The sequence below is a fragment of the Pteropus vampyrus genome, unplaced genomic scaffold (assembly GCF_000151845.1).
Source record: "Pteropus vampyrus isolate Shadow unplaced genomic scaffold, Pvam_2.0 Scaffold2, whole genome shotgun sequence".
In the NCBI taxonomy this organism is placed as follows: domain Eukaryota; kingdom Metazoa; phylum Chordata; class Mammalia; order Chiroptera; family Pteropodidae; genus Pteropus; species Pteropus vampyrus.
This window is the reverse complement of record NW_011888783.1, coordinates 25,336,081-25,356,321: the sequence shown is the minus strand read 5'-3', so window position 1 is coordinate 25,356,321 and position 20,241 is coordinate 25,336,081. Positions and strand designations below refer to the sequence as shown.

General features: G+C 35.6%; 1 protein-coding gene across 2 annotated transcripts in view; it reads right to left on the bottom strand.

Moving 5' to 3' along the window:
• The window catches only part of FAP (fibroblast activation protein alpha), a 69,273-nt gene that overhangs the window by 19,018 nt on the left and 30,014 nt on the right, over positions 1 to 20,241 (bottom strand). For both annotated transcript variants that reach the window (XM_011358499.2, XM_011358505.2), the window contains 6 exons: positions 18,468 to 18,512; positions 13,051 to 13,155; positions 12,882 to 12,952; positions 10,470 to 10,523; positions 8,662 to 8,786; positions 4,653 to 4,700 (listed from right to left, as the gene is read on the bottom strand). In XM_011358499.2, the coding sequence (XP_011356801.1) occupies positions 4,653 to 4,700; positions 8,662 to 8,786; positions 10,470 to 10,523; positions 12,882 to 12,952; positions 13,051 to 13,155; positions 18,468 to 18,512 (448 nt within the window). The remainder of the gene's footprint in view (positions 1 to 4,652; positions 4,701 to 8,661; positions 8,787 to 10,469; positions 10,524 to 12,881; positions 12,953 to 13,050; positions 13,156 to 18,467; positions 18,513 to 20,241) is intronic.

Genomic DNA, 20,241 nt, shown 5'->3' with positions numbered 1-20,241 from the left:
TTGTGATTCGGCCTGCACATTCTCTTCTTCCACTTGGTTCTCATGGCCCGGATGTTTCTAAGAACATAGCACTAAAGAAGAGAGGAGCATTTCTGTGATTTTTTAATATCTATTTCTTTCTTAACCCTTTCATGTTGTGCTTGATTAATATAGAATATTCTTCCTCTTTTTTGTATTAAATAACTGTGCACTCTATTTCTTCAATTCTTTCTCTCAAAGTAGTTATGTATTTTACTAAAACAACAGTACATACACACTATGATTTCTGTCTTTCACTTTAAAATATATTCTAAAAAACTGCTATTTATGTGTGAACTTAGTTGTGTTTCACACTTAAATCTTTAAAGCTGAACTAATCCTATTCATCTCCTGATGCTATAGATTGGTGGTGTATGCAAATGTATTTCTAGCAAGAGAGGGTTTTTCATAAGCTTTATTTTAAACTGGAATTGATACCAAGCATCTTCCAGTAAAAGTTAGACTTTCACATAATTTGTAGAGATTGTAGCTTTACTTTTTGAAAGAAGGTCTGAATAATTTCTGAAAATGGAGGTTTCTACAAAAGGCAACCTGTAGACTTCTTGTTTTTGTTTTAAAAAAGTGGTCCTCGAAGATAGAGAACTAGAGAAGTACTTGTAACTACACTAAGTTTGCCAAATCACTTCCTTTATAACTCTGTTTTCATATACTCATGGCATTTTGCTCCAACATGTTATATTTAATCTTAGAACAAGTATAGTAAAAGTTATATAAGATACATAATGCATTTCATTTTAACTTTGGATAATCCATCAGGAAAGAGATACTTGTGTCATCTTAAGAGTCACAATGATAAATAAATAAATAAATAAATAAATAAATAAATAAATAAATAAATAAATAAATAAAGGAATACACAATTCTAAGTAAATGAAATCAGCTTTTCATTTTCCTTGTGTGGGTTCTATACGTGGAGCTATCGTGGATAAGGGAATCTTGTACAGAGCAAGCACTCAGGGTGGCTGCATTATTTATTTATTTATTGCTATTTTTTATCATTTAACCAACAAGTACCAGAAATCGGAGACATTTGCCATTTTGGTTTGACTTTGACTCTTTCTCTATTTTGTTCCTAGCTATTGAACTTTTCCGATTCATGACTTACTGAAATGTCAAAACTTTTTAAATTAAAAAGCTTTTAATTTAAAAGCTTACTAATGTTTCTACAGTCCAGGGTTGCATTTTTACTAATGATAAGTAGGCAATTTTTCCACCCTTTGGAGCAAAATGGAATTTAATAGGTCTATGAGGAGAGGGAGGGGTGGCAATTGGGCTTCTCTATGTGGCTTTACATTAAGAGACTATCACTTAGCTGAGGAGTGCTACAAAGGTCAGACTGCACCTTTTACCTTGTTTCACTAATCATTGCATACACAGCTCCCAGTATATACTTAGTACTTACTTAGTATCTGACATGTAGTTTGTGTTCTCTACATATTTGTACTTTTTATTATGATGAAATCAAGCAGTAAGAATGATGGATCGTATATGAGACTTTTGTTTGTACTTAAGTTATATTAAGTACAATAAAATCATATTAAGTACATATATTGCTTATTAATTAAATTATATGAAGAATCTGTAGAAAAGCTGATAAATGAGGTCAATTAGTCAGGTAATTTTAATGAGCACCTGCTGTGCTCTAAGCAACTATGGCTCAATGGTGCTCTTAATGTCAAGTGCCAGATCTTCTGAGTTTCTTAGCATCTGCTTTTACAAGTACTGTCTGCTCTTTTCAAATGACCTTACTCTACTTTGCAGAGAAAATGAAGCCATTGTACTGTTTTCTGCAATGTCTTCAAGCTTTCATATTATTACATCAATAATCCTTCATTCTCTCTCATCACAATGCCAGAAAATAATCCCCTCACCTGGCTCTGGACTCCATCTTTTCCCAGCTTCGCAGGGACCTCCCTCCTTTATATCTTCAACCCCTTTTGGTCTCCTAATTTCTTCCATCAACATTTAACCATGCTCAAAAGTTCATCATCTTTGAAAAACAAAATTAAACCTCAATCCCTTTCAGCTATTATCCCATCTCTTTCCACTTCTGATCAGTCAGACCTATTGAACATACTCTCTCTCTTTTCTTTTCTTCTTTCTTTCTTTTCTTTTTTTTTTCTTTCATCCCGCTGCTCCCCCCGCCGCCTGCCGCCCCCCGCCATCTCTGCAGGCCTAAATTTACTTCAATCTGGCTTCCACTTCAGCTGTTCCACTGAAATGGCTCTGACCAAGCTAATGCTAATCACTCTCTTGCTAAGTTCATTGGTTTAAAGCAGGTCTAACTTCACTCTCTGTAGCACTTGATACAGATCCTCTCCTGCCCTGCCTTTCATGACACCATACTTTTGAGGTGGTCCTTCTTCTGTCCCCTCTTGGTTTCCTTTACAGGTTCATTTTTCTCTTTCCATTTCTTGTGTTGGTGTTCCACACACTTTCATTCTAGGCTCACTCTCCACTACTCCCACCCACCCTCATTTTTCTCACTCTGCTGTCTCATCCACTTCCATGGCCGTAGTAAACATGTTATTAATGTCCATAAATGAACGACTTCTTGATCATCATCATCAGTACAAACCAGTCCTCCACCATCCAGATCCAAAACTATATCACTCCAGGATGGCCCCACTTGGATAGCCCATCAATAACTCAACATTTAACATTCAACATTCAAAACAAAATTAATCATCTCCCCCCAAATTTCTCTCCACTGTGAATCCCCCTTTTTAGTAAAAGGGATTAATATCATTTCCCTTGACCAAGCCAGATATCCAACCAGCATCAATTCCTCCTTATATTTATGAGTTACCAGTTTGGTATAGCTCTCATTAAGAAACATTGCCTAACCCCCAAATCCAGATGAGGTACTCTGCTTATGTGCTTTCCATGATCTAGTTTCCCCATCTTAATACTTTGCGCCTACTATATCGTAACTGCCTATTCACACATTTGTATTCTCCTTTGATCTATAATCTCCTTGAATTTAGAGACCATATCTGACCAATATCAGTTCATATTAAGACTCTATTATCCAGTACAGGGTCTGATTTAATGTGATAGGTACTTAATAAAGATCTGTCGAATAAAAATTGTTGCCACCTAATGCAATGGAAAATGAGTGAAAAACTACAAATAAATAGAAGATGTAGCATTTGCCTTTAAAAAGTAGCTCCATAAGTTTTCTGGGAATTTATTAAAAATGCAGTTTTCCCAACCCAACCTAAGACCCACTGAATTGAAATTCCTGGGAAGTGTCTCAGAGTATTTATAGTAAACATCTCTGGAGAATTTTATCATTAGATAAGTTTGCAGAATTGTGCTCTAAAAGAATTTGCATTCTATATTGCAAGTTAGAGGACATAAAAATACGTATTACACATATGAGAGTGACCTCAATACTGTACCTATTTGTAAGTGTTTGGTGACATAATCAAACTTTGTGAACCTTCTAAAAATTGGTATCTAGGAAAATAGAAGCTGACCTTTATTTTGCAGTCATGGTAAAATAGGAATTATATATTTATGGTGATTTCCATTAAAAAATTACAGATTTGAAAGAACTGCTTTAAATTCTGAAGACTGAGATAAGACAAATTGAGAAATACAATCTGTTATTCTTAAAAGTATTTCATTATGAGACACAAAGTAAAAAAAAAAAAACAGAAAACTTCGAAATAAAACTAAATTCACAGTTCCATTATTAAAATGCCTGTCCTGTCCAGAGCTCCTGAACTGACTCTGTTTTTCCTCATTACCTTATTTTCACCTATCCTTGAACTATTGGACTGGCTGCCGAACTAATCCCAAAGCAGTCTTCTGCCTTGTCACCAAAGCTGTCCTGGGATGATTGCAGGCATGAGTACTGAAGTCTCTTATTGTACCTAGTCACTAACAACTTCAACCCTATGACATTGTTTAATAGTACATCAAAAGATAATGAAGAACCTTAGGAAAAGATTCAGGGCAATACACTTGGATAACTTTGCTGAGTGCAAAAATGGTTATCTTTGATCTGTGAACTATTTTGAACCAATATTACAAATACAAGATGGACGAGGACTATCTTGGTAGCAGTGGAAGAGAAAAAGAGCCTTCAAAATTCTGGGTGTTCATATGTAGCTGTTAAAACAACAAAACTAGCATGATAGTTACCGTCTGCGTTGAACTGGAGTTATAGCTAAAATTTGTCTCTAGTTTGAAATGTTAACACACACACACACACAGACACACACACACACACACACACACACACACACACACACACACATAAGGAATTTTTATTTGGGAGGGTGGTTGTATGAAATATCCTAAGTTTCCTTCCAATTTTAAGCTTTTGTGCTTTTTTACAATTTGATTAGGGAAGACAGAATTAATCCCTTTGATAAAACTCATCTGTGTTATGTCAGGTTCTTACTGCAAATATTATTAAATTTCATATAATCAGGTTTGACTCAAAGAATACTCAAATCTGTGTAATAATAAGCTATATGATAACAGGATTCTATCATACTTCCCCTTGTTGGTGTGGGTAAACTGTCTTGCTTCCTCTAGTGTGGTGTCACTGAGAGTTCAGGGTTTCTACAGACAGGACAACAGCATGCAAGAGAAAGTACCTTGATCTGTGTAGCCATCATGAAGGGTGGAAATGGGGAGGCCTGGGCCTGTGCACAAAGAGAAGACAAAAGCATGGCTTAGTTTTAAAATAACACTTAGTTTCCAACAAGAACTGATAGTAATATTTGTGATTGGTATCAAACTCAAGTACATCTTTTAATTTTGCAGCTATTTTCCCCCCTAGATAGTAAATATCACCTTTTAAGTTACATTTAAACAACACATGAGATCAGAGCCCAGTCAAAAAATGAATGTGAAAAAGAGTTGCCGGCACGTTTTTCCAAAAGTGGTACTTTATAGTTAGTATCTAATTACACAAATGGACCTCAGAAACTGCAGTGATATATGGCCTCTGGGAAGATGTCATGCTCAATGGGCCAGTTTTTGCTGTGCCTTTATCATTAAGTAAGCTTCTCTGATGTGAAGATTGTATTTTCAATTTGGTTTTTTGGTTCACTTTATTTTGGTGGGTAGAATACAGCATTTTAAAAAGCAATTAATATATGAAGAAATAAATTTATATAGAATATGTTTCCTGTTCAAATATGCTGTGGGAGGTCATTTTCCTTAAGAAACAGACCCAGAAGGAGTTTTGTGGGCCTCAGTTTATCTGGGGGTGCTAATAGAATGCATACCTATGAGAGAGGGGAGAAAAGTTGGAGCAGCAAAGGAAGGTGAGCTTCAGTGAAGTCACAAGGGAGACCTCAGCCAACCCCATGAGGACCTCTGGAGCTGAATGGCCTGCAGAGTTGTCTCAAATGGGATCAATGGAGCTGGCTTTTGTACTCCAGAATGGAGCAGTCATTGGATATATCCTGGCATAAGAGCAATCCCCAGAAGGGTGGACGCAGAGTGGGGCTCAGCGGTGAGCTGTCAGCCACCAGCACTCTCAGCGGCTAAAGAAATGAATGACTCGGTCCTGAAGTTGAGAGATCCAGGTGGCACACCAGTGTTCACTATATATTCCAACATGGAATTCAAGTTCCCCATGCAGAAACCGGCCATTTTAATAAGCTCTATAAATAATGAAACACTATTACTTACTCGAATGATAGAACAAAATACATGGCAATATACTTTTAAAGGATAAATTAGCTCAGGCGGTCAGTGGGTTAAAAGCAATAAACATGGAGGTTAGAGGTAGACTACATTTGCACTCCCTCTGAAGCTTGCTTCCTTCTATGTGGAGGGAGCATCATTAGAGTAGCAACCTTGGTTCCAAACAAGCAGAGGGGAAATGACCTCTTTGATGAGTTCCTAGAAGACCTGGGTAAAGTAACTTTTTCTTTTGCTTTGTTTCTGGCATCTTTCTGCCTGCAGAGAACATGCTTTGATCTCTTCCTCAGGGGTCTAAGTGTTACTATGCCAGGCCCCCTGGGGGGAAGGTAGTGGCCGTCTAGCTGTACCCGTGTTTGTGAGTAACTAATTCTGGGGTTTAATATTAGAAAGCTACACACCTTAGCTACAGTTTTCAACTAACCTTTATAGGTAATAAAGCTAATATTTTGATTTCCTTACTGACACCTCAGTCTAACTTGGGAGTAAGGAGAAAGGATATTATTTATTAAGATTCCTCAAGAACCAGCAGTTCTTTATTGTGTAGAGTTTCAGAATTTTATATAATTTAATTTCAGAGAATTTCATTTTGTTCAGCTTTTCTTCAAAGTTATTAAAAGGAACAAGCACACATTATATTTTTGGTCAGGATATAAGGAAATGAGACATGAATCTGAATTTCTTGACTTTAGTCAATCAGCATCCACCTTATGGAATTTTCATGGTTATGCAGTTCCAGAAGTGACAACTGGCATATCTTTTTTGCCCAAACTATGAGGCAAACCAATGACTAACTGCCCTTGACACAAATGGCCTCAGGGTGTGCTCCTGGTGGCACAAGCATCAACTATCTAGAACTCCTTTGCATTGCTTTTGTTCCATCAGCATCATAAACTTGATTTTACCTATTTTAATCCTATTATCTTGGATTTACTCACCAACTCTCTTGGAGAATTTGAAGTTACATAATGAGGCTTTACTCTTAATCCTAAAGGGAAAGATTTCAAGGTTTTTCTTATGATGGCGCAGTGACTCATTTTACTGGAGCTTCAAAAACACCAGACGATGTGATGCTTCCCACACAGTATATTTTTTGCTAAATGGGAAATTACCATACTGCCGAGCAAGAGTGAGTGTGGAAAAGTCAGGCAATTCAAGTTCTAGAAAGGACTCTTCCACCAACTTTTGATGAGAGCTTAGTCTTTGCTTCCTTATTTGATGAGAGCTTTGCTTCCTTATTTCCTCAGTGGGCACTCAGGCTTAAGCAAATATTAAGAAGATGGAGATATAAAAGTGGTGTAGTGCTTTCAAAAGGGTTTAAGCTTTGTACAAATGCAGAATGTATATAGATATATTAGGTCACTGATATCTATCAGCGAATATATCAGCATAAGAATGATTTTTTTAAAGAGATTTTGCAAAATGCCGCAAGGCTTTGATCCTTCTAGCACCTATGTTCATTCAGCAAGCATTCAATGTTTATTAGGCATTAGCCCTTCTTCTTGGCCTTATGAATACAAGAATTAAAAGAAAGCAGCCTCTGCCTTCAGGAGAGAAAGAGGTAAACAGATGACTCAGGACAGTTAGTTCAATGATACTATATGCCTGGCATGTAAGCTTTCAAAGTATGTTGCATAAATACATAGACTGGGTCGAAAAATGTTACATATAACTTAAGAGGGACATTTAATTTATTTATGCCTTTAAATGCCATAACCACACATATGGTCATGAACAACAATCTCTTGACTTTTCAAAGATGCCATTGACCAAACGTTTTGTGAAAATGTATCAAGCTGACTTCTTGAAGGGAGCATTTGGAATTTAAACTCTTATTCATTTCAAATGAGTTGGGGCTCAGGTTCTGGAGCCAGGTGGTTGGGGTGAGGGAAGTGGCATGTCAGGGTGGCCTCGTTTCTGTGAAGTAAAGGGAACCTCAATGTCCTCTGCAACTAGGCAGGGATCTCAATGAGTAAAAGATTCCATTTGAGCCTCCTACTCCCACATGGGAAGCTGAAACCAGAAACTGAAGAGTAGCATGTGTTTTGTAATAACCTCCTGTTTTCTGTCCCTTCCTAGGGAAACTCAGGGATTAACTGGGGGAATAGGACAGAGAATGAAGGAGTAGATATTTCCCAAGTCTGTTTTCTAAATCTCCATGATAACTACCAAGACCCCAAAGGATCTACTGATTGCCTAACCTAAATCTTTTTTTTTCTTGCCACGTGTTCAAGATATAGAGAAAACATTATGCATAAGATAAAATTATTTGGATAGAAATTATTCATTAAACGTACATGTGGCCTAAAGAACCTGGAAATGTTTATTTTATTACCTATGATTTTTAAAAAAATTGAATGAATACTTATGTTTCCGAAATTTAGAAAAGACATACTAGATGACAAAAGTTCATTTTCTATTTCCATTGAAACTACAGTTCAAAGAATTACTAGCCTCTAAGGGAAGAGCTCAGGTTTCTAGGCCATTATTCTTTCCCTGGGCTGCGTGAGTTTGAAATTTCTCCAGGCAAATGGGCGAAGTCCAGTAACCGTTTTATCAGAGAACGCTTCTTTTTATGGTAGTGTTCAGATTCTGCTGTGACAACTGGTAGATAGTGTTTGCATACAACGTCATGGTGCAATGGCACGTGGTGGGTAAGAGCTCGGGATTTCTAGTCAGCAGACCCTTGCTCCCATTCTGTCTCTAATGCGTACCAGCAACGAGGACCTTTTGCAATACTTTGTTTTCTCAGCTGCAAAAATAATGGCAATAATAAGGCCTTCCTATCTTCTTTTCATTTTTTTCCATGAGCATTAGATAGGATAATGTAGATATGATCTTCACATATAACAATCACTCAATAATCGGTACTAAAGATTGACTGGGTGGTGGTGATGGGGATGACGCTAGTGGCAGCGAAGTGATAGAGTTTGTGCTAAGTCCATTACCTACCATAGCATACGAGTGCATAATACTTGGAGTAGTCACTGAAACTTGCTGTGTAATATTGGCACCTTTCTTGCCTTAGATGGCAAGTAATGCACTTCTTGATTGGAGGATAGCTTCCAATGTTAATTCTAGAAAAAAAAAAGAAAAGAAAACTAAGTTCAAATTATGAGATTGTATTTATCAGAATGTACTACTCTATGTAAAATGACTAATTTACATATTGACATCAAACTCGGCCTATTTTTCTGATGCCAACGTCATTTAAAGTGAAGGAGGAAATCACAGTATTCTGATGCAGCCTGAATTTCAATCCATCTTTGCCTGAAGAGGCACAAACCATGAGGGAGAAGCCCTCTGTGGTTTTCTTGGGATAGGAGAAATAGCTAACACCTCAAATGGAAATGAGGTAATCACTTTCCATAGCCATTCAGCCCTTATACTTTACAAAGTGATTGGGAATGCATAGTTCTTCATCTTCCCATCTCTTTTTTTACACTCTGGCAAAACGTACAAGGAGAATCTGGCAGTCTCACCAGGAAAGGGGTCCCTGTTCTTATCATATTTCTGGAAGGGGAAATTAGTAATGAGCAAACTGGAAATAAAAAACCATGGTTCTAAGTGTCTCCTGTGCCTTTCATTCCATCCGGCAGGATATTTGGGCTCATGAAAGCTCTTTCTGGAAATGCTCCCTCCACACATTCCTACATGAGTCAAACTGTACCTGCTGTGTTGAGCCCAGCCTCTCCTCAGCAGAGCCGATCTTGAATGGGATGATCGGCTCTAATATACAGCTTCTCAGACTTTTCTCCAAACCTTCAGAATCAGAATCTCATATGAAGCTGACTATGTGGCTTTATGCCAGATTGGGGCATGGTCAGAGACACAATGTGACTAGAAAGGTTACCTGTGGCCACCGCAATGTTTCTTCTGCAGCTGCCCCTGACCTTGCCTTGGGCATGGTAGAGGGTGGCCATAGACATTGCTAGCACCACAGAGAGATTCTCCCCAACAGATAAGGATCTATGATCCACAAAGGAACAGAGAAATGCAGCAGAGTGAAAACATCTTATTTCCTCAGTTACAGTTAATATTCATGTTCATATTTTAGTGCGATCTTGAAAATGTTAGGTAGGCTGTCAACAGTAAGAGGTCAAGGTCAGCATGTTGAGGTACAAATTCTGGCTCCAACACTATCACCTGCCTCGTAGATTTGTTGTGATAATTAAATGAAATTAATGTGTAAAGCAGACAAAAAGGTACATGGCATATAGTAGACTACCAGCCTATAGCAACTGTTGTTTTTATTTCTGCACCCAGAAGAGGCTGTCGAGGGCACCATTCCAATCACCAAAGGGACCACTGGATTAACTTAAACACTAATTTAGGAACAGAGATGAACTCCCACAAATCATAATAGGCTAATGCCAAAGTGAGTTATAGTAAAAGAAATCACACATCATGGAAATAAATACAATGCCTGGTGCGCAATTGGTACTAAATAAATGTAAATGAATAAATGTCCTCAGTTATTTCTTAAAATTAGTTTAATTATTTAGTGTCATATTTATATCAGCATTAGAATTTATTAGTTTTTCTTTTTTAAAAAAACACATTTTGAGTTAGCTAATGTTTTGAGGGTATAGAACTTCACTCTGATATGATATGCAACATTCTCTGAGTGTTTTATCTTAATTCATAAGTTATTTTTATTACATTTCAGGCTTTTAAAAAATTGTATATATCCTGAGGACTCAAAGATTTCATTCAAATCTTAGTATATAAAAATATTAGAGTGAATTGACATAAATTACCTGTAGATATTTCTTCTTCCAGGGTAGCCTTCAAATTCATTGCTAGAATAAAACCTGAACATATATTCAGAAGTCATTAAATAAGGATTGATAACTAAATGGTAATAGAATTGCTAGTACTAATACTAATATATTAAACAATGTAGCCTCATGTTCATCTAAATTACTCTATTAATAACTAATAAATGAACTATTAATTTATAAACTAATAATAAACTGTGAATAAATAGTTCATGACATCATTTATTAATTGGCAATTACATACATAAATCACTGCTGTTTATAACTCTGAATTTTATGTACTTACTTTCAAATCATAGGAGAAAGATTAAATTATGGGAAGTACTCTTTTTATTATAGAAATATATTCTGATTCATTAATTATGAGCCACACAAAATAAACTAGAATATTTGATATCACCAATTTCTTTTTCCATGATTAACAGTTTCCTGGTTTCTCTTTGCTATATTATTTATTTTGTGCACGATTCTGAATGCATCTTCAATTTATTTTATAGAAGCTCTGGCAGTAAGTAAGTAAGTTTGATGTAAATCAGGAATCTCATTCGCACTGGGATTCCACACAAAAGGGCATGTTAATTTACCCGGATGCAAAACAAGTCACAAGAGAACGTACTTGTTACTTAAGTGCCCAGGTCCCAGTTCTAACCTGTCTTAATATAGACATGAAGTGGGAAATCCAATTTAGCAGCATGCTTTTCACTCCTCTATGAGTTCGTCTGAAAATTACAAAGTAACTTTTTTTTTTGAAGAGCATAAATAATAGGGTGTGAAAAGTTTGGAACAACCAAGGTTTGGTTACCAATTTTTAATTCTCAGAACTGTCCAGCAGCCCAGGTACTTCTCTGTTCTCACTGTCATAAAAGCCCTGCTATTCCCAAGTAAAAGGAAAAGGCAACAGAGTATAGCTCACTCTTGGTATTAAATTTATCTTCTAAATCGGCATCCTTCTCCATGTCTTTACTAACTTCACATGACTCCAATCATCACTTGCACTTGCCTTTCCCACATCATCTTGAAACAACCTGTGAATAAATTACTCAGTATCTTTTCCAAACAACCCTTTGCAGTTTTCTTATGTCATAGGTTTCACAATTGTCTTCATCTCTAACACTGCCAACAGTATTCATGTTCCCTCCTTCTTTTCCCTTCTCCCTTACAGCCACTAATTCACCAGTCCTGTTCAGCCTCCATCTGTCTTTGCTGTCTATCTACCTTTCCTCTCATTCATGTAACAAATATTTATTGAACTCTGATTCTGTGTCAGACTCTATGCTGTGTCAGAGATGCAAAAAAATGATGGAATAGTTTTCCCTCAAAGGGTACATTATTTCATTGCCGCTATTCTAGTTCAGGCCTCTGTCACCTCAGGCCTAGGTTATGACCACAGCTGGGTCTTCTGTCTTCCGTTTCTCCCTACTTCTTAAATGCATTATGTCTAAAATCTCTCATTTGTTTTGATTTTGTTACTCGTTTTACATTGGCGATTTTAATGGCTGCTCCCATAACGTCCAAACTCCTTTGCTGACTCTTCGAAGAATTCCATGGATTGGCAATAGATTTCTGACAAGTTTTATCCAGTGAGCCTGGACTAATATCCTCTTTTGCTCTTACCATTCCAGCTAATGACAGGACAGATTATAAGAGAGTATCCTGTATTTGAACTTTATTAGGAGTGAGGGAACAGAACTATACATTGTTGATTAGAGAAGTCCGATCATAAATAATTATTTTAAGGTGGTTTATTTAGACAGTACGCAGGATAGACTGAAAAGGAAAGAACTAAAAGGAAAAAGTCCCATGTTGAAGTTAACAAGAAGAAACTTGGATTTAATGCATTTTAAGTCTGAATCCTAATTCTGCCACTAAACAACTGTGTTACCTTGGCCAATTTAATTAAATTTCTAAATTTGTTTTTCTTATCTGTAAAACTGGCATAGTCATTTCTACTTTATAGTATGTGGTACACAGTAATTGTTCAATAAATGATAGCTGTTATAGATAATGTTAAATTTATACAATAGCGAATCACTACAAAAATTTTATATATCTATGGGCTGCACATCATGAACTTTTCAAGCTTTCTCATTGCTTCAAGTGCTGAAGAGTAAAATTTGTCTTTAGAACTAGTTATTATTTTTTTAATTATATAATTAACTACCAAGTATCAGAAGACAAATGACCACCTACTATAATATATTCTTTCCAAAAGGAAATAGTGCTGACTAGTTATTAAGGAACGTGCAATCTTAAACGAAACCATAGCTGTCTGAACTAAACTATAAAGTAACAAAAGTGCTCTTAACTAAAAGAGGCAGAGCAGTATCATTTGTATGTCCATCAGTGCCAATTAAACCCTGAATGGTACAACATGCTTCATGCAATACTTACAGTGAATCCTGTGTTACTCTGAATATATTTATGGCCTCCCACTTGCCACTTGTAATTTGAATTGCATTTTCCTATAAAAAGACAAACATTATGTTGTGTGAAGCTGTGCGTTATTTGAGCAACCTCAAGTGAATGATCTTTGACGAGATAAATCTTGGAAGGAACATACCACAGTGTCTTTGATATAGTGAATATGTTTGTAGCCATCCTTGTCACTAAATATTTTGTAGTATGAAGTGGAATCATAGCTGAAAACTGGTGTTGAAACAAAGAACTGAAAAAAAAAAAATAACAAGAGGTTATGTTCTAAAGATAAACCAAACTAAAACTATAGATTTTTTAAAAGCAAAGCATACAGGAACCAGAATGCCTTGTCTTCCCTACCTTCCGTCACTCACATCTGAAATTCTATTCTTTCAGATACACAACTTTTCTAGTGACTTTGACAAGCACTTGCACATTCCAACTACTGCTTAATTGCTACTACGTATTCGTGAGTTTAAAATGTTTAATTTGATTAAATTTCTATGTTCTGAGATTATATGGTTTGAAATAGAGTTTAAAAAATCACACAAGAATGTTGATATTTAATCAAGCCAAACTTCAAAATGTGGTAATTGACCAAAGTGTGACTACTATGAAGGCTGATGGCCCTTTTAATTCTTGATTTGTCTGATGCCAACTACCTAGTGCCAGTGATCCAGTGAAGACAGTTTAAAGATTAAAATATTGTGGCCTCTTAGCTGCAGTTTTCAACAGTAGGGAGAAACTTCTGGACTTGAGAAAAATAATGTTATCCAGGACAAGCAAGTCGGGGATTTCTCCTTGAGCTCAGGGAGCAGAGCAGACCTCATTATTCATCTCTGACCTCTTCCCAGAACCTCTGCTGGGAATCACTTAATAACCTAAGACACTCAGGTCTGGTGCAGCTTGGAGCATAGCCAGCCACACCTCAACCTCCTGAATGGTACAGATAACTAAAATTCTGCCAATGTTCTCATATTCATTTTAACTGGTAGTTCCTCCCATTAAAAAAAAAAAAAAAGACTCATTTTACATTTTCTGGCCTCTTCCTAATGCTGGTCACCACGTTTTGAAAGAAGAGCAAAATGGTAAAAGAGCTGCCTGAGGAAAGAGCTATTCTACATCATATGGAGTCAGTGTTCCCATAAATAATCCCAAACCAGCTCTCTCTAGCCGAGTGCTTCCACATGACAGTGAACCAAGATGTCTAGCTCCTTTAGAACTGACCAAGCAACAACCATCAAAAGGCTACCAGTATCTAATAGCTACGAAAACCTATCCTGCTGACACCCAGTCTCAGACTCACTTTTGAGCAAGAAGAGAACAGGCAAAGTCACTGTCAGCCTCTTTAGTGATGGCCCCATGTATGATCTGACACTTGATACTTTTTGATAAAATCGATGGTTATGATTGCGTGATTTTAAAATGAAATTTATTTGATGTGGTGTCAGTAGTGTTCCAAATAGTGTTTCCTAAAAGTCACTCCCACCCAGAACCGTGGAAGGTGACTGTTATGGACTGAATGTTTGTGTTTATATGGTAACATTTTATCCCCCAATAAGATCATTAGGAAGTAATTAGGGTTAGATGAAGTCGTAAGGGTGGAGCCCCAAAGAATGAGATTAATACCCTTATGAGAATCACCAGAGAGCTTGCTTCCTCTGCTCTGCTCTCTGCCACATGAGGATACAAGAAGTTGGCAGTCTGCAACCCAGAAGAGAACTTACACCAGACCCTGACTATGCTGATCTCAGACTTCCAACCTCCAGAACTGTGAGAAATAAATTTTTGTTGGTGATAAGCCACTCAATCTAAGGCACTTTGTTATAGCAGCCCAAACGGACTAAGACAATGACCCTATTTGGAAATAGAGTCATTACAGATGTAATCAAGGTAAGACTCAAGACGTGATCATAGTGGATTAGAGTGGGCCCCAAATCCAATGACTGCTGTCCTCCTAAGAAGAGGAGAGGACACAAAGAGACAGAGAGAGATGCAGAGATACAGGCCATATGGGGGTGAAAATAGGGATTGGAGTGATGAAGCTGGAAGCTCAGGAAGTCCAAGGATTGCCAAGAGCCACCAAAAGCTGGAAGAGGCAAGGAAATTTTTTTTCCTGGAGCTTTTCAGAGGGAATATGGCCCTGCTCACACTTTGACTTTGGACTTCTAGCTTCCAGAATGGTGAGATGTATTTCTGTTGCTTTAAGCCACAGAGTTTGTGATAATTTGCTACAGTAGCTGTAGAAAACTAATACAATACCTTAAGTCTTATCATTTCAGGATAGAGATGATAAATCTTTAACAAATAAAAAATAGAATAATGCAAAAGTGCTGTCTCCTATGTGATTCCCTTATTAGTTTCATTAATAAGACCAGCCTTGGTGGGATTTTGTGTATTGAGACTAATGCCTCTAAGTAAAACCGAAAGCCAAGAGTACCAGGAATAGGAGATTCTGATTAGCAATTTTGTGGATGGAATTTCATTCGTGTATTTCTGACAAATCGTTCTTTCATTTTAGAATGAAGCTATGCCCTTTCAGCCAAATGATGATATACTTACTTACCAGTAACCACTTCATAACACCTCCCTCTCACTCTTCAGGGTGAAAGACAAAAAATGGCTCTATATCGTCTTAACTGCTAAAATGGAACCAGGGTCCCAAAACCAGATGCCAGAGTAAAAAAGTTCTCATATCTGTAGTTAAAGGACTTGAAGATAGGTTGTATTCTAGATAAAAGCTTAAAATTTCATTTTCATTGAAAATAAAAAAAAAACAACAGGGCAGAATGTTATGTTTTAAGATATTAGAATCAGGCAACAGGAAGAGTATTTTTGCTAAGCAAAGACTGTTATCTTTTCCCCTTTTATTGCACACACCAAAGATAGCTGCTTTAGATGAACAGGTAACTTGGGTGAGGTAAAGAGAGTGTAAAATATTTCCTCATTCACTTTGACAGAACGAGGTCTATAATGCATTCTGAGTTAAGTGCTTCTTGCAACAAGTCACATGCACCCTAGATAATCACACATTATTGGGTGGTCCTCACTTTTAACCAGGTCTCCTCGCAGGTCCCTTTATCATGCTTAGATTTTCTGATAAATTACTCATCTCTATAATGCAAAGCCATTTAAAATATTTTATTTGGAAGGTAAGATTATTTATCACCAAATAATTAACAAATCAATTACTTTTAGCAAGTCGTTTAGTCTCAATTTTCTAATTCATAGGTTATCTTCGAAGGTCTTCAGTTTAAATCTCTTTGATAAATTCTAAAGGAAGAACTGTTCTAAAATTGCTCTTTAAATTTATACTAATATGACTAGCCTGTTCGCTTTGATTACAAACCTCATAAATATTACTTGAACAAATGTCTGCAAGACATATTTCTGGGTGATTATATTTAAGTCACTGGTTTGATTTTAGTCAAAGAAAGCTATTACATTCTATGATATATGAGTTATAACTATATGAACTTGTGGCCTGGCTTTTTAAGAAGACATATCAAATCTTCTAAAATCTAATGAATGACCCCTTTAAAGCAGTTTCCTTGGGAGAGTATGAACTTACTCTTGAAAGTTATCATTACAAAGAAATTCTGACAATTCCTCTTCAGGTATTTAGAAAGTTTACTGACTATTGGAAAAATTTTAACAAATTGAGATTAGTACACGAGAAAACTGTTTTCCAACAGAATTCTAAAGCTACAGATATTAAAATGATCTAACACAAAATCATATGTTGCAGATAAATAATTCATTTATTAACTAGATTTATTTTGGCATTACTTTTGATTTCATGCAGGGATCTCCTCTTACCTGAAAGGACACATATGTTCTTTCACTGAAGGTATTTAAAACAATGTTCTAAGCTTTATAAGCCAATTAATTAATTTATTTATTCAATCACCCATTCATCCAGCTAATATTTGCTGAGATTGCAAAGTTGGTCCTACACAGATTGTATAAATTGATGAATGACCTTAAGATGCTTAGAAATATAAGATTTCAAAAGATACATACTAAAATGTCTCAGAGTGTTTTGAACGCTGGTAGCATTTTCAGAATAAATCTGTATTAATTCTTAAGATCATGTCATTGAGGAGGTTGTTGGTATCATTGTTAAATATTTGTAAAATCATATCATTCATGTTACTTTATAGTAACCCTAGTTATATTATTATTGTGGAGAACACAACTAAAGGAAGCTTTAAGTATTCTTCCCCTCATTCTTTACAATAGAGTGAATTTATAGATTAACTTCCCCCTTTCTTCAAATTTTTAAGTGCTGATCTAGGAATTATCTTTCTGGAAGGTGAGCTTCTGGTTGAATAAGAATCAAAAAAAAAAAATTAGAAAATCCCATTCTTTTACTAACTACTCCTAATTTTTCCTGTGTTATTTAGTATAGTGGCAAAGAGGAAATTTAAATAAGACTCACTTTTTTCCTGAATTACACACTTATCCTTGTTACTTTGTAATTTTAGAATATATTTTACATTTACTGTGTATAATTAAAACCTAATAACTATTCTCTAGTTAATGAATACAGCTAAAGACAGAATAAATATATGCAAGATAAACTCACTAGATCAAGAAAATTGAACAACTGGTTTTTAATATCTGAAGATTTTTACTTTGCAATTTACCTTCTCCCTACCCATTTTAACTCTATTTTTTACAAGACTTATTGTCTTAGAATTGACTTCTGAATTCTTTATCATCCTTGTAGCATGGATTAATACGTTAAATCAGGTCCTAAGAGTTTCTTCTTTCTTTGTATGTGCCCAAGTTTCAGAGAAATAGCCTTTTTTCTTTATCCAAATGCTGTTGAATTCATTCCTATGCTTGTATTATGTGGCAGCAACCATACAACATTCATTTATTCTCTGTCCTATTTTGGATTCTTCATATGCAATGTAAGATACAATTAATATTTCCTTAAAATGTAATTTTTACACTAAAAATCCTCATACATCCCTTAAAAAAACTTATCCAAAAGAAATTCAGATATAAGTGATCACGACCATAACAAAACATTTACCTATTTGATAGGTAAAAATTAGAATGACTGTATATATGTATGTATGTATATGTACATATATATAAGTTCATTTATTCATTTTGGTTTATAATAAAATTTAATAAGAGGTATATTTTCTCTAAATTACCAAGGATACCCAATGTTTTTATTTTTTCTGAATTAAAATGGCTAATGATTATTAAAATTATTTTAAGTTTATCAGGGATTCTGTCTTTTTAAAAAAATGATTTTATATTTGCTTAAGAAGCAATATTAATTATAGAACATCAGAGTCAGTTGAAAAAGTTTAGGTTGGGATATGAGGAATATGATTTGTTCCCAATAGAATTCTAAATATATAAACATTAAAATTGCCTAGCAAAAAATTGCTGAAAGGATCACTACCTTTGTATTTTTTACTTTGATGTTTTTTCTACTAAAACAAATGTGCCAGTCTGAATACATTTCAAATAGTCCTTTGATAGCTGAGAATCTGCCAAGTTTCGTTAAAATATAAAGAAAAGAGAGCAAAATCATACTCCACCAGCCCATCCAGTTCTGCTTTCTTCTACATGTTCCTGAGTCTAAAAGAAAAAAAGATCACATGAAGCATAGTGTTAGGAGGACAATTTTTCCTAAATATAATCTGGACATTTGAACCAGTTAAGCTGCCTCAACTAACTATTGTTAGTCAACTAACTTCACACTTGAGTTTAAGATGGCTATATTCAAAATCTTATACAGCACTATTTTATACATTGCATACATATGAATAATCTAAAGATTTTACTGCAAATAATTGTTTAAACTTTCAATGGAATTATCACAGCATCAGTGGAGGCCTAGCACAACCCAAGCACTTGCTGTCATATAAGCAAAAAGGCAATTCACAGTGGAATTTAGGTTAAACTTTTTTCTTTTCTCAGTCTTATGAAGTAGCTAAGAATCTCAAAATTTGTACCGAATCTTATTTGGGTGTATATTTAAGCATAATGCAATCAATCATTTATTGAACCAATATTTTGTAAGCTCGAAAGGATGAATAGGCTTTTCTAGACAAATTATTAGAGAAAGAATAGTCTAGGTAGAATAAAAAGCAGAAACCAGGCCAAGCTTAGTAAACTACAGGTGGTTCAGTGTGCTGAGAAAGGTGACTATGGGAAAGAGTTAGAAGATGAGGGAGAATGCAGAGATATCCGCAAGGTCTTGGCGAAAGTTTTATGCCACCCTAGGAAGTTTGGATTTCTCTTGTAGGTAAATCCTTTGAAGGATTTCAAAATCACAATTTGGAAAATACAATTGTAAATATGACTCAGATAGTGAATTAGACATGGGTAAGATAAAAGGAGGCAAAGAGATCAGTTGGAAGGTTACTGTAATATTTGGAAAGGGATGATAAAAACCCAAATCTGAGGATGGAGTAGAGAAGATATAGCCAGAGATATTTAAAAGTTCACATTCTCAAAATGAATTTGAGAGGCAAGTGGTAACTGAAACCTCTGATATAAATAAAAATTATCTAAAGAGAGTAAGTAGAGAATTGTGACAAAGACTATAAGATATTCAGCAACCATTTCCTCTTTCTGCTAGAACTATAACAAGGTTACATTTCCCAGGCCCCCTTCCAGTTGAATGTGTCATGTGATAAGTTCTAATCAATGGTGTAAGAGCAGAAATGACTTCTGCTACTTTTAGACCTAACCTGTAAAAGCCTCTTATATATGTTTTGCTATTGTTTTTTTTTCATTCTCCAGAAGAATGTTGAATGACCTTGGACTTGCCTTGGAAGTCCCCAGGTGAAGATAGCAGAAATGCCATCAACTTGGGTTCCTTAATGACTGTGCGGAGCAGAGCATGCCATCCCCCACCTCTCACCATTTCCTACTTACCTAGACTCACTATTGGATGAGAACATGAATGTGCAAAAATTTTCTACTGTATTAATCCACTGAATTACTGGAGGGGTTTTGTTGTTGGTGGTTGTTGTTTTATAGTAGTTAGCCTATCTTACAAATATATTAACTTGGAGAGTACTAAGATTGCTAGAGAAGTCGGAAGAAGAAGAGCTTGAAAGGAAAAGAATAATCAGTGAAGTAGAAAGAGAATCATGAGACAAGAACTGTCATAGAAACCAAGGGAATAATAAATTTTAAAAACATAGTTTGGACTTTCTCCTATAGAGATAGGCCAGTGCCTCAGAGAAAACAAGAGAAGACTTGAAAAAATAGTAAAACTGTTTTGATTTGTTATTTTTAGCCATAAGGAAAAAATTAATTTTAATTCTCTCTTCACAGAAGGTAGAATAATATGAAA